Source organism: Anomaloglossus baeobatrachus, chromosome 1, assembly GCF_048569485.1.
Source record: "Anomaloglossus baeobatrachus isolate aAnoBae1 chromosome 1, aAnoBae1.hap1, whole genome shotgun sequence".
Classification (NCBI taxonomy): Eukaryota; Metazoa; Chordata; class Amphibia; order Anura; family Aromobatidae; genus Anomaloglossus; species Anomaloglossus baeobatrachus.
The window spans coordinates 839,525,107-839,549,202 of record NC_134353.1 but is presented as its reverse complement, the minus strand read 5'-3'; the positions used below and the strand labels follow the sequence as shown (position 1 = coordinate 839,549,202).

Below are 24,096 nucleotides of genomic sequence, written 5' to 3'. Positions count from 1 at the left end.
GATTAGTATTCCACATGAGCCTGATAAGCCACCCAGCCTGTCTCCCCCAGGTCCTGACACACATCACACAGAGCAGAGCTGCACAGAACTTACCATGGTGAGCCCCTCTCAGCCACATCACACTTCCCGGAGAGTCGCACGAGTGACGTCATCTCCGCTCTTCCGCATCTCTTTTGTCTCCATTCCTTTTACTTGGCGGCCATTTTCTCGAAGTCCTCTTTGTCGTAGACTTGCACATGATTTGTGTTCTGCCTGACACTACATAGTAGCGGACTCCAGATATGTAAAAAGCCTACCCTGTGTTACTAGGTGACTTGACGCTATCTCAAAGGGAATTTGGATTGGCTGGAAGCGAAAGTCGCGTCTTGTATGTCGGAAGCGGAGAGTTTCTTTGGTCAGTGAGGTAGGAGCAGCGCTAATGTGTGCGGCGGTATAGGGGTGAGCCACCCTGTGTACAACGCCGGCTGCAGGGCCCGTATATCACCGGTGCTGCTAGCCTGTGGCCTGATAAGATGTGCTCCCTGCAGCCCAGGGGGGAGATTGGGGCAAATCTGCAGCATGAGCCGATCTCATGAGCGAATAAAACACCGGGTGAAATATTTTGTGCTGCAAAAAAGATGATTGTTGTCGGCAGCACATCAGCTTATGTAAGCAGGATTCATTCTGCAGAGAACAATATCAGTCTGTGTGCGCTGAGCGATCGATTACTGATCTGAAGAGCGCCGTGTATGTGTAAACCAGCTATGTATTGACAGCATCGTTTAACACCGATAATATAGTGCTAGAAACTTTTCTAAGGGCTCTTCAGACATCTGTACACAACACAATGCACTGACTGGACTACACGGACCAGAAGGCACAGACCAGGGTGCAGGGACCGGAAGGCACAGACCAGGGTGCAGGGACCGGAAGGCACAGACCAGGGTGCAGGGACCGGAAGGCACAGACCAGGGTGCAGGGACCGGAAGGCACAGACCAGGGTGCAGGGACCGGAAGGCACAGACCAGGGTGCAGGGACCGGAAGGCACAGACCAGGGTGCAGGGACCGGAAGGCACAGGCCAGGGTGCAGGGACCGGAAGGCACAGGCCAGGGTGCAGGGACCGGAAGGCACAGGCCAGGGTGCAGGGACCGGAAGGCACAGGCCAGGGTGCAGGGACCGGAAGGCACAGGCCAGGGTGCAGGGACCGGAAGGCACAGGCCAGGGTGCAGGGACCGGAAGGCACAGGCCAGGGTGCAGGGACCGGAAGGCACAGGCCAGGGTGCAGGGACCGGAAGGCACAGGCCAGGGTGCAGGGACCGGAAGGCACAGGCCAGGGTGCAGGGACCGGAAGGCACAGGCCAGGGTGCAGGGACCGGAAGGCACAGGCCAGGGTGCAGGGACCGGAAGGCACAGGCCAGGGTGCAGGGACCGGAAGGCACAGACCAGGGTGCAGGGACCGGAAGGCACAGACCAGGGGGCAGGGCAGGGCAGAAACCATAATTGCACACTTTGCACGATTGATAGCCCTTGAGATGTTGCCGTATCGGCTTGTGGGAACAGAGGCTTTCCGCGGCCTTTTGGCAGTGTTAGAACATCGGTTCTTTGTGCCTAGCCACCACTATTTTTCTCGTTGTGCTGTCCTTGCGCTCCACAATCACGTTTCCGTAAACATCAAACGGGCTCTCACCAACGCCATAACAGGGAAGGTCCACTTAACCACAGACACGTGGACAAGCGGAGGTGGACAGGGACGCTATATCTCACTGATGGCACACTGGGTGAACCTGGTGGCGGCTGGTACAGAGTCTGAGCCGGCAACATCCCATATAATTCCCACACCCAGAATAGCGGGGCCCACTTCAATCACAGTTTCAGTAGCCTCCTACTACTCTTCATCTGGCTCCTGTGCATCCTCCTCAACATCCGCTAGTGTCCAACCGTCGACATCATTCCCCAGCTGGGATCTCTGCAGCACTGCCACGGCTAAGCGTCAACACGCTCTACTGAAGCTCACCTGTATCGGCGACAAATCTCACACGGCACCTGAGCTTTTGAAAGCAATAACTGAGCAGGCAGGTGAATGGCTTGAGCCTTTGGATCTCCGTCCGGGGATGGTAGTGTGCAATAATGGTCGTAATCTGGTGGCGGCTTTAAAGCTTGAAAAGCTTGTACAGTTCCTTGTATGGCCCACGTGTTAAATTTACTAGTTCAGCACTTTCTGAAGAAATACCCTGGGATACCAGACCTACTTACCAAGGTACGACGTATTAGCGCACATTTCCGCAAGTCATCTCCCTCTTTTGCTGGCCTAAATCTAAAAATAAGGAGCGCTGATAGTGTAATACCAAATGGATCAGTACTGTATATGAAAAAATATACACTCACCTGAAAGGGTTGTGACAGTCACAACCACTAGTACGCATGAGATAATAGCGTCTGCTGCAGCCCCACGTGGATGAGCATTCAAAATGGAGTAGAGAAGGGGTTAATGCCGCGCATCAGCCAAAAGGAAGATGTAGAAATGTTGATGATAATTAACTCTTTTTTTTATTCCAATAAATAAAATGGAATAAAAAGAGAGTTAATTATCATCAACATTTCTACATCTTCCTTTTGGCTGATGCGTGGCATTAACCCCTTCTCTACTCCATTTTGAATGCTCTTTTGCTGGCCTGGCAGTGCTGCAGCAGCGCTTACACTTGCCTCGTCACAGACTAATATGTGACCTGCCTACGAGATGGAATTCAACCTATCATATGTTGGCTATGATCCATGAGCAGGAGAGGGCAGTATCTCAATTCCAGCTGGAGCATGTCCATCAGACGCAGTTGCCAGACAGAAGTACTGCCGAGTGGGTGTGGATTGCAGACATTTGTCAGGTCTTGGAGAATTTTGATTACTGTACCAACATTGTGAGCAGTGAGGATGCTGTTATCAGCATTACCATTCCCCTGATTTGTTTATTGAAACGCTCTCTGGATGGTCTGACTAACCAAAGTGTTCATGCACCCGAGTTGTCTGTGGATCCAGACTTCACAATGGTTGCTAGTAATCCACACAACCTCGGCTAACAAGCTCAGGCCACCTTTGCTCAGCATCATGAGGATGAGAAGGATGATGAAGAACAGGTATGCTTTAAAGTTGGTAACCAAGGGATTGACAACCCAAGCTTCAGGGCTGTCCATCATGGATGGCCTGAGGTGGAGGAGGAGAGACAGACTGAGGAGGAGAGGAGGTTTAGGGAGACAGAATGTATTCTTAGCAGTGACACACAAAGGTTTCCAGTTCGGAGTCTGGGACACATGGCACAGTTCACGTCACCCTGCCTTTCTCATGACTGTTGGCTAGTCCACAGTGGAGGCAAATAAGGATTGTACTACGGAAACATTCAAGAGGGCTGTAGTGGAGCAGTTGATGAAATGATTACCCTCAGATCATGCTGGCATCAGAGGTAGCGTGTTATCTCACGCAATAGGATTACAAGAGAGGGTTACGCATAGTAGGAGCAACACAGGCAGGGGACTAATGTGCCAAAACTGGTCCATTTTCCACAAATTGTCAACTACGAATCAGATACCGGTTGAGGGAATGATGACAAGGAGGGAATAGTTAAGTAAGATGGTGAGGGACTACGTAGGTGACCGTATCAGCGTGCTTTCCGAGTCTACTGTTCCCTTTAACTATTGGGTTTCCAAGCTCAACACTTGGCCAGACCTCGCGTTATACGCTTTGGAAATGCTAGCTTGCCCTGCTGCGAGTGTGTTGTCTGAGCGTGTTTTCAGCTCAGCGGGCTCAATAATAACAGATAGTCGCACACGACTATCCACGGAAAGTGCACACAGTTTGACCATGATCAAAATGAACTATAGATGGATTGCCCCAGAGTATCTCAGGCTGCCTGTTAACAATACCTAATAATAAATGTAGCCCCAAAATTTGTATTTCATAAGTTCAAATAAGTTCCATTGTTTCTCATTCAAGACTATTTTGTCTTCGATCATAAATGACACCATATGACTAATGTAACTTGTTATGCTGCTGCCATGTAATTGTTTGGCCCAATCACCCAGGGCAATATTTTTCAAGCCTTTGTACATTATGCACTGACACAAGCACTGTCAAGGCTACACTGTCTAGAACAATTGCTCAGGCAGTCTCTATTTGTGTTCGTTATTGATGCTGTGCTCCACGGTGTGTTACACATGGCCCCCTGCAAAACCAGAATCTTTTTTTAGCTTCTTGGCATGTTATGCCCTGTTGCTTATCCTGCCAATTTTTTTTAAAATAAGCTGTTGGGAGCACCTACTGATGCAGGGCTCCATAGCGTCTGAACCATTATGCCCTGGAGAAATTGAATGTATTAAACTCCTTGGCATGTTATGCCTTGTTGCTTATCCTACCAATTTCTTTAAAATAAGCTGTTGGGAGCTGTTGGAAGTACCTTGTGATGCTTAGCTACATGATGTCTGAACCACTACACCCTAGGGGAACTGAATGTATTAAACTCCTTGGCATGTTATGCCCTGTTGCAAATCCTACCAATTTTTTGAAAAAAACAAAAAAAAAAAACTGTTGGGAGCACCTTATGATGCTGCGCTACATGGTGTTTGAACCATTCCCCTTGGGGAAAGGGATTTTTTTTAAATCCTCGGTGTTAGCTAGTGGAATAAAGCCTGAGTTCCAGAGTGAAACAACTGCCACTTCCACGGTGCTGCATGCTTCACAAACTGCAGTCTAGGAAGCAGGCGGTGATGCCTCCTGCTCCCAACCTGCTTTTGGTCAGATGCAATCATCATCAACGACATCAGCTTCGATGTCCCAGCATGGCGTTCATTTGTCCATAAAACATACATTTCTGAATCATTTGAATAGAATTTGAATAGAGGGCCGGTGGTGTTGGTGGAGGAGGAGGAGGAGGGCAAGGTCAACACCCAAATGGCCACAATGGCAATAGCACTGTAAAGTGTTATGGAGTACGTATTCTAACTTTCACACTAATGATATAGGGCAGGGGTGGGGAACCTCCGGCCCGCGGGCCGCATGCGGCCCGCCATGACCTTTTATGTGGCCCCCAGGCAGATTCCCGGGGAGGCAGTGCTGTGCTGTCACCGCGGTCTTGCTGCCGCCGGCCCTTTAAATCCACACATTGCTGTTTGTGCTGCAATGTGTTCTCCCGTCGGCCAGTGCCAATTGTGGGCGGGTCTACAGCAGCCTCAGCTTCCAGCCTTGTGTGTCCGCCCCCTGCCCTCCGGAGATCAGTGCCTGCCTTCTCCTTCTGATGCAGTGTGTCCGGCTCCTGCACTCCGGTGATGTGAGTGCGATGCTGCTGTGAGTCCAGCGCCGACCCTCTGCTGCTATGTGCCCTGCCCAATGCTTTGTGCCTCCCCACACCAGTTCTGTAAACCCTCTCCCCCAGAGTTGCATGAAACTCTCAGCGCAGTGTGGCCCCCAATGTCCTGTGTGCACCCCTCCCCCAGTCCTGTGTGCAGCCCCCCAATGTCCTGTGTGCAGCCCATCACCCAGTAGTCCTGTGTGCACCCCCCCAATCCTGTGTGCAGCCTCCCAATGTCCTGTGTGCAGCCCCCCAATGTCCTGTGTGCACCCCCCCAGTCCTGTGTGCACCCCCCCAGTCCTGTGTGCACCCCCCAGTCCTGTGTGCACCCCCCAGTCCTGTGTGCACCCCCCCAGTCCTGTGTGCACCCCCCAGTCCTGTGTGCACCCCCCCCAGTCCTGTGTGCACCCCCCCCCAGTCCTGTGTGCACCCCCCCCAGTCCTGTGTGCACCCCCCCAGTCCTGTGTGCACCCCCCCCAGTCCTGTGTACACCCCCCCCAGTCCTGTGTGCACCCCCCAGTCCTGTGTGCACCCCCACCCCCCAGTCCTGTGTGCACCCCCCCCCCAGTCCTGTGTGCACCCCCCCCCCAGTCCTGTGTGCACCCCCCCCCAGTCCTGTGTGCACCCCCCCCCAGTCCTGTGTGCACCCCCCCCAGTCCTGTGTGCACCCCCCCCAGTCCTGTGTGCACCCCCCCCAGTCGTGTGTGCAGCCCCCCCCAGTGATGTCTGTGGCTCCCCCCCAGTGATGTCTGTGGCTCCCCCCCAGTGATGTCTGTGGCTCCCCCCCAGTGATGTCTGTGGCTCCCCCACAGTGATGTCTGTGGCTCCCCCACAGTGATGTCTGTGGCTCCCCCACAGTGATGTCTGTGGCCTCCCCCACAGTGATGTCTGTGGCCTCCCCCACAGTGATGTCTGTGGCCTCCCCCACAGTGATGTCTGTGGCCTCCCCCCACAGTGATGTCTGTGGCCTCCCCCCACAGTGATGTCTGTGGCCTCCCCCCACAGTGATGTCTGTGGCCTCCCCCCACAGTGATGTCTGTGGCCTCCCCCCACAGTGATGTCTGTGGCCTCCCCCCACAGTGATGTCTGTGGCCTCCCCCCACAGTGATGTCTGTGGCCTCCCCCCACAGTGATGTCTGTGGCCTCCCCCCACAGTGATGTCTGTGGCCTCCCCCCACAGTGATGTCTGTGGCCTCCCCCCACAGTGATGTCTGTGGCCTCCCCCCACAGTGATGTCTGTGGCCTCCCCCCACAGTGATGTCTGTGGCCTCCCCCCACAGTGATGTCTGTGGCCTCCCCCCACAGTGATGTCTGTGGCCTCCCCCACAGTGATGTCTGTGGCCTCCCCCACAGTGATGTCTGTGGCCTCCCCCACAGTGATGTCTGTGGCCTCCCCCACAGTGATGTCTGTGGCCTCCCCCACAGTGATGTCTGTGGCCTCCCCCACAGTGATGTCTGTGGCCTCCCCCACAGTGATGTCTGTGGCCTCCCCCACAGTGATGTCTGTGCCCCCAGCCCCTCGTGTGGTGTCTGTGCCCCCAGCCCCATGCCCCCAGTTAATTAATTGCTTCACCCAATATAGCAGGGTCATTTAAACATTGATAATTTGATAATTTTGTGCGGCCCCCGAAGGTTGGTAGAAATTTCCAAATGGCCCCCGACAGAAAAAAGGTTCCCCACCCCTGATATAGGGGACACAGAAAACAACAAATGACTGCCATCCCTCCCCAATGTATGTTACAGGGCCCACCTGAGAGCTCTAAGATGTCTGAGATTTGAGGACAGCCAGTGGCCCTTTCTACATTTGAATAGAGGGCCACTGGAGCCGGTGGTGCTGGTGGAGGAGTAGGAGGAGGGCAAGGTCAACATCCCAACGGGCACATTATAGCTGACCTTTTAAAGTGCTGTCAAATTTGTCCCAAAAAAAGGAGGTGTGAGACAGACACCAATATAATGTATAAGTTACGTGTATAAGAGCTGTTCTGGCGTCTACATAAACGCCACGTGCTGCTCTGGGCACGTTATTCAAAGACACCAGAAATGCAGTGAGGCACCTTCTACAGGCTGTGCCCATACTGTTTCCGCCTTTTACCATCCATTTCAGCCTTTTCCAGAGTCACCACAGGTCACCGACAGGTTCAACATAAAATTATTCGAGTTTCCCATAGACTTACATTGGGGGTCGAATATTCGCGAATACTCGAATAGCGGCGAGGTATTCGCCGGATATCCGTCGAAGCAAATAATAGGGTATTCGATCATCCCTAGCCCTAAACTATTCTGAAATGACCGGCCCAGGGTACCACATATGCAGTTCTAGTTAAATCACCAGTGGCCGTGGCTTGTAGAACGGCATGCGGCCGCCAGTGATTTGTGTTCTGTACCTTTTTAATCAGGGTCCTGAGTGAGGCGTGCTTACATACCAAGCATGTTACGTAACATACCGCTCTCTAACTCTCCGGAGAATTCCAGAAAATCAGCTTGTCTGATTTGGCACGATTTTTTTTTTTTTACAAATGATGGAAAATAAGTATTTGATCAATAACAAAAGTTCATCTCAATATTTTGTTATATATCCTTTGTTGGCAATGACAGAGGTCAAACATTTTCTGTAAGTCTTCATAAGGTTGGCACACACTGTGGATGGTATGTTGGCCCATTCCTCCATGTAGATCTCCTATAAATCAGTGATGTTTTGGGCCTGTCACTGAGCAACACAGACTTTCAACTCCCTCCAAAGGTTTTCTCTGGGTTTGAGATCTGTAGACTGGTTAGGCCACTCCAGGACCTTCATATGCTTCTTATGAAGCCAATCCTTCATTGTCCTGACTGTGTGCTTGGGATCATTATCATGCTGAAAGACCCAGCCACGTTTCATCTTCAATGCCCTTGCTGATGGAAGGAGGTTTCCACTCAAAATCTCACGATACATGACCCATTCATTCTTTTATGTACACGGACCAGTCGTCCTGGTCCCTTTGCAGAGAAACAGCCCCAAAGCATGATGTTGCCACCCCCATGCTTCACAGTAGGTATGGTGTTCTGTGGGTGCAACTCAGCATTCTTTCTCCTCCAAACACTACCAAACAGTTCTACTTTGGTTTCATCAGAATATATGACATTCTTCCAATACTCTTCTGGATATTCCAAATGCTCTCTAGCAAACTTCAGACAGGCCCGGATATGTACTGGCTTAAGCAGGTGAACACGTCTGGCACTACAGGATCTGAGTTCCTGGCGGCATAGTGTGTTACTGATGGTAGCCTATGTTACGGTGGTCCCAGCTCTATTCAGGTCACACTAGGCCCCCCCGTGTGGTTCTGGGATTTTTGCTCACCGATCTTGTGATCATTTTGACCTCATGAGGTGAGATCTTCCATGGAGCCACAGATTGAGGGAGATTATCAGTGGTATTGTATGTGTTCCATTTTCTTATTATTGCTCTTACAGTTGATTGCATCACACCAAGCTGCTTGCCTATTTCAGATTCAGTCTTCCCAGCCTGCTGCAGGGTTACAATTTTGTTTCTGGTGTCCTTCGACATCGCTTTGGTCTTCACATAGTGGAGTTTAGACTGTGACTGTTTGAGGTTGTGGACAGGTGTCTTTTATACTGATAAGAAGTTCAAACAGGTGACATTAGTACAGGTAAATAGTGGAGGACAGAGGAGCCTCTTAAAGAAGTTACAGGTCTGTGAAAGCCAAAAATCTTGCATGTTGTTAGGTGACTAAATACTTATTTTCCACCATAATTTGCAAATAAAATCTTGCCAAATCAGACAAGGTGATTTTCTGGCTTTGTTTTCTCATTTTGTCTCTCATAGTTGTGGTCTACCTATGATGTCAATTACAGGCGTCTCTCATCTTTCTAAGTGGGAGAACTTGCACAATTGGTGGCTAACTAAATACTTTTTTCCCCCACTGTATATTACCCCTCTACTGTGCCATCACTGTGTGTATTACCCCTGTACTGTGCCATCAGTGTGTGTATTACCCCTGTACTGTGCCATCAGTGTGTGTATTACCCCTCTACTGTGCCATCACTGTGTGTATTACCCCTCTACTGTGCCATCAGTGTGTGTATTACCCCTGTACTGTGCCATCAGTGTGTGTATTACCCCTGTACTGTGCCATCAGTGTGTGTATTACCCCTGTACTGTGCCATCAGTGTGTGTATTACCCCTGTACTGTGCCATCAGTGTGATAGCCACTGCTTTGTGCTTGCTTCCCAGGCTAAACTTTGCCAGCCAGCCCCTGCTGTCAGATAAGTGAAATCACTAAGCAAGTAAGGTAAGAATTATTTGTTTTTAACTTATTAATAAATACAAATATTGCTTGTCGAAAGACACAGGGACCGACAAAATGCAGTGGGCACCGTATTATATTCCCGTACCACACTAGCACCTTACATGAGGCATTAGCACTGTAAGATTTTTATTTTCCAGTAGAGGCTATCAATTTCAAGAAATTGTAGCTGGCTGGTGTAGAATTTTTTTTTGTTTTATGGGAACAGCTTCTGTACAGATCTATGTATCTCCATGGTGACAGACTACAAACAAAACCTGTGTAGTCAGGTCCTACAGTTATCCAACCACCTATTCTGCTGCTTTCTGATAACATAGATATGATAGATTTTCAAGGTGTAAGAGAAAGCTAGGAAGGAGTGGATGCAGTGCTAAGAAATATCAAGTGAAGATTACAAAAGATGATTATTATTTTTTTTTTTATTTCTTTTATTGAAATCAAAAGAGAAAATATATATTTATTTAGCCATCTTGGTAATACTGTGTTTGTTTTTTTTAATGTGGCTATGTCCGCACGTTGCTTTTTACCTGCTTTTTACCTGCTTTTTTCTTGCTTTTTCAACTGCAGCGTTTAATGCCAAAATGGATGTGTTCTGCTTTTCAAGCAAAGTCTATGGGAATTTGGGTTTCTTGTCCGCACTATGCAGTTCAAACTGCAGCCTTTTTGTTGCTGAACTTTGGTCAAAAACTCACCTTTGCAGTGCAAAACCCAAATGGCAAAAACAATTGACATGTCGCCGCCAGGCCCCTCCCCCAGGTCACGGACCCCACAGCAGTGCAGGGGGAGGTTGCAGGGAGAGTACGGGGTGCAGGGGAATGTGTGGGAGGGTGCAGGAAAAGGGGGTGGGGCTCATCGCACTGTACCCACCCAGCAGGGAGGCAACATGCTGTTCCAGATTTGCATGTCAACATGGTCCTGCCCATGTTGACATGAAATGACCGGAAGCAGCAAAATCGCGGCAGGAGCGGTCACATGACCACTCTGAGCCGGGGGAGAGGGGCTGACAGCAGGGCAGGAAAGTGGTCTCTATCTACTTACCTGCCCCAATGTAGCCCAATAGGGTAATAAAAAAAAAAAAATCAAAAGAAGCCGGATAACCCCTTTAAATCTGTTGTCAGACTGTGTAGGGTCTTTTGTAGTGTATTTTGTGCTGTTAGTTTTGGGATTATTACTCATAGGAGCGTCTTGTAAATTATACACTGATTAAGCTTTGCAATTAAACTACCTGCCTAATTTTGTGTTGGTTTCCCTTGTGCTGCCAAAGCTGCAGTGTCCCATCCAAGCATGGACTCCTCCACAATCCCTCAGTAAGAGCACTATGATGGCTACCACCAAGATGTTCGTGTTGAGATTGAGGGAATTTGGAGACTTAAGGCCGCTTTACACACTGCGATATCAGTACCGATATCGCCATCGTGCGTACCCGCCCCCATCGGTTGTGCGACACGGGCAAATCTCTGCCTCTGTCGCACAACATCGCCCGGACCCGTCACACGGACTTACCTTCCCTGCGACGTCGCTGTGACCGGCGAACTGCCTCCTTTCTAAGGGGGCGGTTCGTTCAGCGTCACAGCAGCGTCACTGAACCGCCGCCCAATAGAAGCGTAGGGGCGGAGATGAGCGGGACATAACATCCCGCCCACCTCCTTCCTTCCTCATTGTGGCCGGGAGGCAGGTAAGGAGAGCTTCCTCGTTCCTGCGGTGCCACACGGAGCGATGTGTACTTCCTCAGTAACAATATTTGAGAATGGACCCCCATGTCGCCGATGAGCGATTTTGCACGTTTTTACGACGATGCAAAATCGCTCATAGGTGTCACACGCAACGGCATCGCTACAGCGGCCGGATGTGCGTCACAAAATCCGTGACCCCAACGAGATCGCTGTAGCGATCTCGTAGCGTGTAAAGCCCCCTTTAGTCAACACCTTGTATTTTTTGGCATATTCCTCATACTCTTCCTGGATAGTTTTCACATTCTGGTAAGGGAAATTGCCATTAGACAGTTCTGCTGCCATGATCTTGGGTACTTATTCTATAACAATGGTTGTAAGTGATATGTGTTATAATAATAACCACACCGATGTCCGGACCCAATGTTTCCCAGCACAGCATTGGCCAGAGCGTTACAAACTCTCCCCTGGGTGGTCAGTTCCCATAATGCATCCATCTCTGTCACAGGTAAGTTGCACCAAGCCATCCATGTCACCAGACCAGGCGGCCTTCTTCTGTTGTCCATGCTCCCCTCCTGCTGCTCATCTACCAGTTGTTGGTGCTATGTTGCCTGCAGCCATGGTGTATTGACACCTTTCTGTCATAGCCTGGAATTATTTTTTACAATTTGTGCTACGTTATCTCATCTGTGGGATCAGACCAGCTGGTTATCAGTTCGCTCTCCACTTGTATCAATGAATAAGTACTGAAAACCCCTCCTGGGTGTCACCCCTATAGCTTTTATTTTGGCCGTTGTCTTGCCTAGTCATCTTGGTATGATAATTTGACCCTTATCGAAATTGCTTGAATCCTTATATACTTTTCTTGCTTCTAATTCATCACTTTCAAGAGCTGACACTTCACTTGTTTCATATTATATCCCATCCCTTCATCGATGGCGTTGTCATAAGATCAATGTTATTCAAGTAATTTGATTTAACTATTTATTCTTGGTATCAAAAATACCATAACCCCATGGGACCTCATTAAAGTCAGCTGGTCCATCAAGGATCACTGGAAAACTTTGGCAATATTGGCTCAGTCTTGAGCAGGAGCCGTGTCACTTGTGTGAGCTGAGCCCTATAATGACCCAGAACTGTAGGCTAAGTGACCCAAGGATGGAAATACTAATGAGGGTCTCACATTTGGCTGCTTCGCCCTCGTTACATGGATGCAGTAGTCGTTCATCATATGGGGACAGCCAGCGATTTCCTAGCAGTGATAATACAACTGTCCTCACCGTGGGGTTGCTCCACCTTCGAAAGGGGCAACTTAAAGAGAAAGCAGCATTCAGAAAATGTAGTGTGATCACATTTCCTAAATGAATGCGTGCCACGATTTTACAGCTGTAAAATATCTGCTAGTTGTAAAGATGGATAACAGCTGTTTGAGGATGTTTAGCATGCCCTTGAGAAGACTACTGTGAGCGTGCCTTAATGCTCCCACACAAACCAACTGTAAAACCTCTTTGCAGGTTAACAACATTGTGATAACAGACTGGCGCTCGTTTTCTGGCCATGGGTTACTAGTTGGAGGAAATATGTGGCTCACCATCTGTTATACAGAAGTCCTTCATCTATGCATGTGCAGCCTTGGAACAACTTGAAGAAATGTCTTTATGTGTTTTGCGTTCCCTGTCATCTTGCTTGTAGTCTAGAGTGTTCATGAAACAACTTTTTTTGTAATATTGTCATTTTTCTTCAAATGTAGTAACATCCATTTCTTTTACTTTTTTGGAGGTTATTGAGCGGCCATGGTAATGAAGCCCTACAGACACAAGGTGACAGAAAGGGGCAAGAAACCCCTATATCATATAAGTCATACCTGGGAACAGAGCAGTAGGAACAGCTGAAAGTTACAACTAGGTCCTAGGGCAGGGGTGGGCAACCTTTTTTCTGCCAGGGGCCATTTGGAAATTTTTACCAACCTTCGGGGGCCGCAGAAAATTATCAACTTGAAAATTACCCTAATATATTTGGTCAAACAATTAACTCACTGTGGCGGCTGGAGCTTGTACTCTTTGGTGCAGCTGTAATATTAGGCGATATTGATCTTTTTGCTTTTCACAACTGCTTTTCCAGATTTGAGTTGGCTGGGACTGCTGTATATACATCACAGAGGAGGGTTGGGAGGAATATAGATCACTGGGGAGGCTGGGGGCATAGACATCATTGGGGGGTACATACATCACTGGGGGATACATACATCATTGATGGGGAGCACAAACATAGCTGGGGGCATAAACATTGCTGGGATGGGCTGGGAGGAATATACATCACTAGGGAAGCAGCAGGGCATAGACGTCACTGCGGGTATATACATCACTGGGCGGCACAGACTTCACTGGGGGTACATACACATCACTGGGTTACACAGACATAGCTGGGGGGGCACAAACATTGCTGGGGTTATATAAATAGCCGGGGGCAAACAGCCCTGGGGGATGCCGGAGGGACACAGAGAGCCCTGGGGGAACAGAGAATGATGGGAGAGGCTGGAGGCACAGACAAATCAGGGGGACGCTGGGGACACAGATGGCACAGAGAAGAATGGGAAAGGCTGAAGGCACAGACAGAACTGGGAGAGGCTCGGGGCACAGAGATCACTGGGGAGACTGGGGGGGGCACAGATCACTGGGGAGACTAGGGAGGCAGAGATCACTGAGGAGACAGGGGCACAGATCACTAGTGGTGCATAGATCACTAGGGAGACTGGGGGGGGCACAGAACACTGGGGGTGGGGCACAGATCACAGGGGAGACTGGGGGCCACAGATCACTGGGGAGACTGGGGGGCACAGATCACTGGGGAGACTGGGGGGAGGCACAGAACACTGGGGGGGCCACAGATCACTGGGGAGACTGGGGGAGGCACAGAACACTGGGGAGAAAGAGGGGCACAGAGCACTGGAGGTACAGAGCGCTGGGGGCACACGCAGACTCGGATGAGCTTGGAGGTAGTTAGAGAACTGGGGGAGGCTGGGATCACAGAGCGCTGGAGGTGGTTGCTGGCACGGAGGGCTCTGCCGCTGGGCACAGAGAGGAGCAGCCGCCGCCGCCGGGCACAGAGAGGAGCAGCCGACTTCGCCGCTGGGCACAGGGAGCAGCCGGGCACAGGGAGCCGCCGCCGCAACCGCCGTGCACAGGGAGCCGCCGGGCACAGGGAGCCGCCACCGCAACCGCCGGGAACAGGGAGCCGCCGCCGCAACCGCCAGGCTCAGGGAGCCACCGGGCACAGAGAGGAGCAGCCGCCGCCGGGCACAGGGAGCCACCACCGGGCACAGGGAGACGCCGCCACAACCGCCGGGCACAGGGAGCCACCACCGGGCACAGGGAGCCACCGCCGGGCACAGGGAGCCACCGGGCACAGAGAGGAGCAGCCGCCGCGCACAGGTAGCCGCCGGGCACAGGAAGCCACCACCGGGCACAGGGAGCTGCCGCCGCAACCGCCGGGCACAGGGAGCTGCAACCGGGCACAGGGAGCCGCCGCCGCAACCGCCGGGCACAGGGAGCTGCCGCCGCAACCGCCGGGCACAGGGAGCTGCAACCGGGCACAGGGAGCCGCCGCCGCAACCGCCGGGCACAGGGAGCCGCCGGGCACAGAGAGGAGCAGCCACCGCCGGGCACAGGGAGCCGCCGCCGCAACCGCCGGGAACAGGGAGCCGCCGCCGCAACCGCCGGGCTCAGGGAGCCACCGGGCACAGAGAGGAGCAGCCGCCGCCGGGCACAGGTAGCCGCCGGGCACAGGGAGCCACCACCGGGCACAGGGAGCCGCCGCTGCAACCGCCGGGCACCGGGAGCTGCCGCCGCAACCGCCGGGCACCGGGAGCTGCCGCCGCAACCGCCGGGCACAGGGAGCCGCCGCCGCAACCGCCGGGCATAGGGAGCCACCGCCGCTGGGCACAGACCGCTGCCGGCACAGTAAGACCTGGGGGATGATTGGCAGTCAATCCTCTTCTTTTGATTTTAGCGCCCCTCACGCCGACCCCACCTACAAAGTACGTCCTCACGTAGGCAGTGCCAGCGTGGGGACGTAGTCTTTCAGGTATAGGAAATGCAGCGTTCAACATTGAACGTGCTGTGTGGTGTGGGGTTTTAAAGGGCCAGCAGCCAGTGAGATGCGGCTGCCGCCCCAGCACTACAGTTCCCGGGAATCAGCCCAGGGGCCGCAGAAAAAGTCGTCGCGGGCCGGAGGTTCCCCACCCCTGTCCTAGGGGCATGTTTATACATACTAAATCTAAGGATTTCACCTACTATATCAGCAACAGAATGGATTTTCAAAGATCCAGTTTTCATTTTCTAGCTCTGGGGTTCTCCCGTGAGGCTGATGTTGGAGACCATAGATTATTGGAATGTCACTTTAGAGTTCTGGAACCTAAACTTAGAGAAATAAGACCTTTTTAATGGATACACATTGTTTTTAATGGATATGTTTGTTACCAATAAAGATTGAACACATGATTTTAAGGAAGTGCTGATCCTTCTTTTTTTGAACCCTAAACTTGCAGGGTGCAGACGTACAAAAATTGTGTTTTGGGCCTGATGTCTGCAAAATGCCTCTATCACACTAATGTATGAATCGAACAAGTGCAAGGCGAGAAAATCTCACTTTGCACTCGGACCAGTGTTAGTCAATGAGTTACAGCAGATGGTCAGTTTTTTCTCTCATCCAGATCCTGGAAGAGAAAAAAGTTGCAGCATGCTGCGAGTGGATGCTAGAATCGAGTGAGACTCGTCAAAACAAGTCAATGGGTCAGAGAAAAAATGGACGCCTCATGGACCATCCTAATGACGTCCGTTTTTTAGGGATACGTTACCATTCTGTAGCATAGAACACTGTAAATAGTCCTGTAAATAATAGTTACTGAGAAAACAAATTGATTGTGTACGGACAGCACATGGATGACAAGTGAATAAAAATAGAGGAAAATTGGACCCATTTTTAACACGCTCGTGTTACCCCAGCCAAATTCTGATTGTTGTATGGTAACCATGGCACTTCTGGGGATGGGTGCACAAATAGGAACCTGTCCGTAATTCAATGAAGGTAGATCCGGCACTCCAAAATGGTGAAATGATGAGTTATAGTGAAAGAGGTAACCGGAATCAAGAATAATTAATGACTATTAGGCTGTGTGCCCACAATTAGGGTTCACAGTGTTTTGGACAGTGCATTTTCGCTGCTTCCAAAACTCTGCGTTGTACAGTACAACCACAGTGGATGAAATTTCTAGAAATCCCATGCCCACTGAGCTTCTTTTTCTTGCAGTGAAAACTGACCTGCGGTGTGACTTCTCGAGCCACAGCATGTCAATTCTTTGCTGCAGAGATGCAAGCGTTCTCCGCAGGGAGAACACAGCGAGAGACTGCAACTACCCAAGCCCGGATCGTGGGCATGAGTAGCTGCGGTCTCTTGTGGAGGAGATTTGCGGCCCCACAGGTCAGGACCCCCCATGTCCATGATGCAGCGGGTCCTTATTGTGTGCACATACCCTTAGACCTTCATCGATTAACGGATTGCTCAGGACTATACGGCATGGAAGTCGGCGCATCTGCAGTGTCCTCCGCTATAAAGTGAGAGCACTCTGGTGTTGTTTCAATGAATCTCACCGATTCACCATTTGGGAGAGTCATATTTATCTTCATTGCAGAATCCGGATGACTCAGCTCTTTATTAAAAAAATCCCTATGGGAATTGTATGAATTGGATTGTACAGACAAAGGACTTATGCGGGCGTCACACAAGACGATATATCGTGCGATATGTCGGCGGGGTCACGTCGTAAGTGACGCTTATTCAGCATCGCTTGATATATCGTAGCGTGTGACAGCTATGAATAAACAGAAATACTCACCTTCTCGTTCATTGCTGACACGTTGCTCATTTTCTAAAAATCGCACGTCCTGTTGTTCATCGTTCCCGAGGCAGCACACATCGCTCCGTGTGACACCCTGGGAACAATGAACACAGCTTAGCTGCGTCCCGCCGGCAATGCTGAAGGAAGGAGGTGGGCGGGATGTTTACGTCCCGCTCATCTTCGCCCCTCCTATTGGCCGGCCGCTGTGTGACGTCGCTGTGAAGCCGAACGTCCCTCCCCTTCAGGAAGTGGATATTCACCACCCACAGCGACGTCGCTCAGCAGGGAAGTACGTGTGATGGGGGTTTAACGACTTTGTGCGCCACGGGCAACTAATTGCCCGTGACGCACAAACGACGGGGGCGGGTACGATCACTTGTGCGATCGCACGATAGATCGGATCCTGTGACGCCCGCATTAGGTATATGAATATTTTTCCGCAAACCTTGTTCCCATCTTGCATGTTCGTACAAGATATGTGTGTTTTTCAGATGGATATGGGTCATGAAATCTCGTGCCTACAATACTGACTGTAGATGAGGTATTATTGGATGTAGAGTTTCTATTATAATGGTGAACACTATATTACACTCCTTCATTTGTGAAGATTGATTGCTGGGGCTAGCTCTGAAAATCCCATTGCGTTCCCTGGGCCCCTGTGCAAGTATCCGATTACCAGAAATTTATTACAAGTATTGGCAGAGGGAATATAATTCCCAAAACTGAGGCAGCGACCCAAAACACTGTTGCTCTCAGGGACCTGATAACCATTTGCCTCCAGCGTCACAGGTCTCTTACAGCTTCTGTGTGGCCAAAAAAATAAGTATCCTGTCATCAAGTGGAGAGACGTGAGCGAGGAAGCTCCTGCCAGACTGTCTGTCTATTCAATTCCCGAGTTAATGAATCTTCTCGCCCCGGGGACGGCTCAGCAGTGGAGGTACCGTCCTGCAGGTATCTGAACTGGAAGTCTCCGCGCCTCTGCTCCTCTCCCATTCTTTTTTTTTAACCTAAATAGAGATATTGAATTTCAACAACTATTTTAGTGACACTTCATTATTTCCAGTCTTCCGCTATTAGAAAGCGCTTTCTGTTCACATTATAAATAATGGTTTGCTTCATCGCTACGCTGCTGCAAGAGAAAGCACTAGTACAATTCACAGTAAATCGAGAAGGGATGTTTTATATCAGGTTTCAATGTGTAAATTAACTAGAAAATATAGAAATAAGATTTGTTTTATATAAGTGTGGATTAAAGATGTTTTCCTGAGCAAAAAATGTTGTTGGCCTTTGCTTAGGATAGGTCATCAGTATTTATTTGGGGAGGTCCTTGTCCCATTGTATGAATTAGTTGGTCAGTGTAGCAAAGTGCCATTCCTAAACAATGAACGATTTTGTGGGGCTTGCTTTGTTTTGATGGACCTGGGGATCTTACCCCCAACCTATACTAAGAAGTTCAGTTTACTTGGTGTTGACTTGGAGCCACTTTCTAGTATTTTATTGCTTTTTATCATCTATGAAAACCTCTCCACTAATTAATGGATCCCAAACCAAAGGCAGCTGTAGCACCGCTATGTCTGCACTTTCCTGCCTCTCCCCAGCAGGGACGCTGACTCACTCGCTGCCATGGCCGGGCTGCGTCCATCCCCACACTCCCATTGCTGTCCACATGTGGTCCTGCTCCCTCCTCCCGGGTCCTGTGTATGTAGCACAGGTCCCCTGGGAGTAAGCTTAGGGAACATGCATGCACACGTTTTAAAGGCTGGTGTGCCATTTTACGGTAGTGTCAGTCGCAGGCTGAGAGGCACTAGGTACTTAAGGCATCTCCCACTAGGGGAAGTGCCTGCGCAACATCTTTAGTCAGTCTTTCTGTCTTCTAGCTAGCTATGCTCCTGTCCCGTTACCTATTCCTCAATCCGCGTTCCCATACCTTACTGTCCCTGCTGTGCCCACCATACCTGTCAGTACCCGCCTTCCTATCTGCAGCCATCCTGCCTATACCAGCGTCCATAGATGAGTCCATCTCTTGTCCTGGGGGTCAGCTGCCACAATCCCGGTCACTGACCTGTGAGTGGTACCTGGCGTCTGCCTTATGGCAGGCGCTTGGTGAAGCCTCTCCCACTAAAGGTCCCTCTTGTGCTCCAGTGGGTCCACTTCCGCTCTTCTGTAGCTCACCGCCCCAACACCAGTGGTGAATGTTGTAGCAGCATAGCAGCATAAACCAGAGTCTGGTTGCTTGACTGCAGTCAGGTAAATTTTTCTCTGAAAAGCTCCATCACCGGACTAGTCTCATCTCCGGCTATAGATCTTCTAACTATATTTTCTTTGAAACGTTGGAGCATTTCAAAGGAAAATATACCTGGCCACAATTGTGCAGCCAAACTCTGATTCATGGTTTGGGCAGCATGAATCACCTGACATTTTTCCTTTATAGTGACTTGGTGATGAGGGTCAGTAGCCAGCAGAGGCACTAACAATGTACCGTATGTGGCTGCGGTGTTGTGCCCGTACATTGGTTATATGTGGCAACCACTGCAGCTGGTAGCTGCTGATCAGTGAGGGTGCTGGTTGTTGAACCAGATGGTTACCCATCTTAAACAAAGATTATCATTATGTAAGTCCAGTCAACCCCTTTAAAGTCCACGTTGGCATTTTTGTTGTCTAGGACAGAAATGTGGTTATTGTTTGCATCCATATAGGTCTAAAGCACCAAAGTGTTTAATAAAATAATTCCTTCTTATAGGTCTTTGAAGGGATTTAGGTCTGTAGGACAGTGTTATAGGGCAATCTAGGGGGTGACGCCAGTATTTCAGTGGTTTATGTGATCAAAACAGGTAATGTCAATATCTCTGGTGGCAGTGTCGGACTGCACTGCCAAAGGCCACCAGTGACACTGACGCTTGTGGCCCACTGTTCAGCTAGCCTCAGTCACATATCTATCTGTACTTCTATGTAATAATGCACTCTGCAGGTTGTTGAGTGAATGAGGAGCTGCTGCTTTTTTCTGTACATAGTGAATAGTTTAATGGGGCCAAATACTGCTCATATTAAGGGTGGGGAGTAGCGCACTCCAGCATGGGGGCCCACCAGGGGATTCTCCTGCTCCTCTGTGGGCAGTCCGAGCCTGCCTATTGGTCTTACTGACAAAAGGGTTTTAACCTTTGTCAGGCTGCATAATTTTGCCAAAATTTCTCGACCCCTTATCTCGGAAGGGGGTGGAGATATTTTATTGAAATTTGGCCAATATATTCTGGACCAAAACTGCTGAGATGTAATTTCAGCCCTCTACGGCTTTTCAAAAAAAAACATTATTGCAATTTAAAAAGGGAATAGTTACAATTGTACCTATTCAGCCGGACGAAGGTTAAAGGGTAACCGTCATTTCAGCCCTTGTATAAATCAATACTATAACCAAATATAAGAAACTTTGTAGTTTATCTTTTCCTAGAAATATACTTCTTTATCCTTTTATAAGTAACTTCTTACCCTGCCTCCTGAACTCAATTCCACTTTTGTTTTCATGGAATGCACCGGAGGTCACAACTCAATACAGCTCTATGAGAGCCAGAAATGGTTACGTTAAGAGCTTGTGATGTAACATCTGATTTCCAGACAGTCAGGCGTTACGGGCACAAGTTGGCGCTGTGGGATCAGAGCGGCACTGAAAAGGATTAAGATCATGGCAGGTGAGTATACTACCAGGAGGTCAGGGGACTTACAATTAGGCCTAAGCCACACGGCGAGAAAAACAGTGCGAGTGGAGTGCTATAAAACATCGCATTTCACTCGGACCAATTCTAGCCTGTGTGTCAGCACACATGAGCGATTATTTTCTCAGCCCTAATCGGACTGAGAAAACAATCGCAGCACGCTGCGATTGTAATGCGAGACTCTTTCTCTCACACCCATTCAAGTGTATGGGGTGAGAGAAAAATCGCACAGCACTCGTGGTACACCGGTGTACCGCTAGTGCAGTGGGAGAATGGCAATAGCCGGCTATGCAGGAGAGAGGGAGAGAAATCCCTCCCGCCCCTCCTCAGAGCCGGCCCGCCCCCCCGCAGCTGAGGTCTGCTCGCACGAACGGACCTCAGTAGCAAGGACACACGCATGACACTCTGCTCTGCTGTACTGCCAGTGTGAGCCAGTGTCATGCAAGGGGATCGCAGTAGTCCCTGTGTGGCCCCAGCCTTAAAGTGCTACACCAGCGCTGAAAAACGAAGACTGGAGTGATGCTTTAAGATCCTCAAACAGACAGGTTACATCTCTGTGAAGATGGCTACAAGGTGCCAAAGAAATTCCAGCAATTGCCAGGTTTGGAGTGATTCCTCTATTGGATTCAGATATTGGATTGGTTTAACACCAGCACAGAGCTTGCTCCGAAAGGCAGAGGGTAGGTGTCAATGTATCTGCACCCACATGGAGCTGAAAGTTTATGAGGACTGGCACATTGTAGAGAAGGGCAGCAAAGAAGCCACTTCCCTTGAAGAAAAACATCAACGATAGACTGACATTCCGAGGAGTTGCACAGAGGACTGGGGTAAACTGTTTACTCTGATGAAACCCTTTAAGACTATTTAGGATGTTCAGAAGAATAACTGTTAAGAGAAGTAAAAATGAGCACAACCATGAGTCTTATGCCAAACAGTAAAGCATCTTGAGACCATTCATGTGTAGATTTGCTTTTCATCAAAATTAGTCGTCTCACTCACAATTTTGCCTAAGAACATGGCCATGAATAAAGAATACGATGTAAACATCCTCCAAGACCAACTTCTCCCAATGATCAAGGGTCAATTTGTTGATGAACACTCTAGCAATCTAGCTTTCTAGCATGATGGAGACCATGTCAGAAGGGATAAATGATAACTACGCAGCTCAGTGAACAAAATATTGAAATATTGAGTGCACTGGTTATGCAAGAATGGGCTGCCATCAGTCAGCATTTGGTCCAAAATCTGATGTCCAGCATGACAATTCTAATTACAGAAGACTTAAATATGGTTCAACACTATACAGTTATGGCTGAAAGTGTTGGCACCCTTGAAATTGTTTAAAAAAGTGAAGAATTTCGCTAAGAAAATTATTGCAATTACACATGTAATGGACTGGCCAAAATTGTTGGCACCTTTCCAAAATTGTGGGTAAACAACTTTGACTCCAGTATGTGATCGTCGTTCACACTCATCTATGGCAAGTAATAAGTGTGGGCAGTATGAAAATCTCATCTGAAACCAGATTAAAAAAGGAAAAGTTGACTCAATCTTTGCATTGTGTGTCGGTGTGTGCCCCGCTAAGCATGGAGAACAGAAAGAAGAGAAGAGAAACAAAACTATTGAAAAATATCAATAATCTCAAGGCTACAAGTCTATCTCCAGGGATCTTGATGTGTCTTTGTTCACAGTGCTCAACATAATCAAGAATTTTACAACCCATGGCACTGTGGCTAATGTCCCTGGACGAGGACGTTAGACAAAAATTGATGAAAGGTTACAAAGCAGAATAGTTTGGATGGTGGTTTCGCAGCCCCAATCAAGCTCCAAAGAAATTCAAACTATCCTGCAGACTCAGGATGCTTCAGTGTCAGTGTGAACTATCCATTGACATTTGAATGAAATGAAACACTATGGCAGGAGACCCAGGAGGGACCCCACTGATGATGCAGAGACATTAAAAAGATAGACTATAGTTTGCCAAAATGCACTTGCTTAAGTCAGAATTCTTCGAAAGCATTTTGTGAACAGATGTAAAGCACATCATTCTACTGTTTACGGAATTCAGGCCTACAAATATGGTGGAGGTTCAAAGATGTTTAGGTGTGTTTTGCTGCCCCTGGCGCTAGGTGCCTTGACTATGTACAAGGCATCATGAAATCTGAAGATTACCAAAGGATTTTGGCTTGCAGTGTACTGCCCAGTGTCAAAAAGCTGAGTCGTACATCATGGGTCTTCCAGCAGGACAATGACCCCAAACATACGTTAAAAAACACTGAGAAATGGATGGAAACAAAACACTGTAAAACATTGAACGCCTGTGGAAAGATTTTAAAATAACTGGTGAAAGAAGGTCTCTCAAATGTGAGAGACCTGGAGCAGTTTGCAAAAGAAGAATGATCAAAAATTCCAGTTGAGAGGTGTAAGAAGCTTGTTCATGGTTATAGGAAGTGATTGGTTGCAGTTTATTCCAAAGGGCGTGCAACCAAATATTAAGTTGAGGGTGGCAACAATTTTGTCCAGCCCATTTTTGGGATTATGTGTGAAATTTTATGTCCAATTTGGAAAAAAGGGAGGAAAAAATGAAATTTTGAAAATTGCTGGGTGATGAGGAGGTTAAAAGGAGCAGCGAACCACATACAATATATGGGTACGCTGACACAAGCGTATAACTTGGACGAGTGCAATGCGAGAAAATTTGCATTGCACTCGGACCAATGTTACTCAATGAGGGAGAGAAGATGGTTAGCTATTTTTCTTATCCAGATTCTGGATGAGGGAAAAGTCGCAACATGCTGTGATTGTCATCTAGAGCTGTGTCACTCGCACCCATACAAGTCTATGGGTGCGAGTGAAACATCATACTGCACTCAGCTGACATCCAAAGGCCACTTTACACACAGAGATAAATCTGTGGTAGATCTGTGGTTGCAGTGAAATTGTGGACAATCAGTGCCAGGTTTGTGGCTGTGTACAAATGGAACAATATGTCCATGATTTCACTGCAACCACAGATCTGCCAAAGATTTATCTCTGTGTGTAAAGTGGCCTCAAGTGTAGTGTAATAATCGCATCAGCTGACATAGAAGGAGATAGGGAAATTAATCCCTCCCTCTCCTCCGCAGCTGTGATCTGATCACCAGATCGTATCTGAGTTGCATAACAGTCAGCTCACGCTCGCAGCACAGAGGAAGCTGAAGGTCATT

General features: G+C 49.1%; 2 protein-coding genes across 5 annotated transcripts in view; one reads left to right on the top strand and one right to left on the bottom strand.

The window, feature by feature from the left end:
- Nucleotides 1-144, bottom strand: part of TMEM167A (transmembrane protein 167A) — a 51,461-nt gene extending 51,317 nt beyond the window's left edge. The window contains exon 1 of the mRNA XM_075341984.1: nucleotides 94-144. Within this exon, the coding sequence (XP_075198099.1) occupies nucleotides 94-96 (3 nt within the window). The 5' untranslated portion in view covers nucleotides 97-144. The remainder of the gene's footprint in view (nucleotides 1-93) is intronic.
- A 199-nt stretch (nucleotides 145-343) lies between these two features.
- Nucleotides 344-24,096, top strand: part of XRCC4 (X-ray repair cross complementing 4) — a 456,138-nt gene continuing 432,385 nt past the window's right edge. Inside the window, exons 1-2 of one of the 4 annotated variants that reach the window (XM_075341952.1) lie at nucleotides 344-403; nucleotides 9,545-9,602. The gene's annotated coding sequence lies outside the window, so the exon portion shown is untranslated. The remainder of the gene's footprint in view (nucleotides 404-9,544; nucleotides 9,603-24,096) is intronic. The other 3 variants (XM_075341960.1, XM_075341967.1, XM_075341975.1) reach the window with 3 other exon arrangements.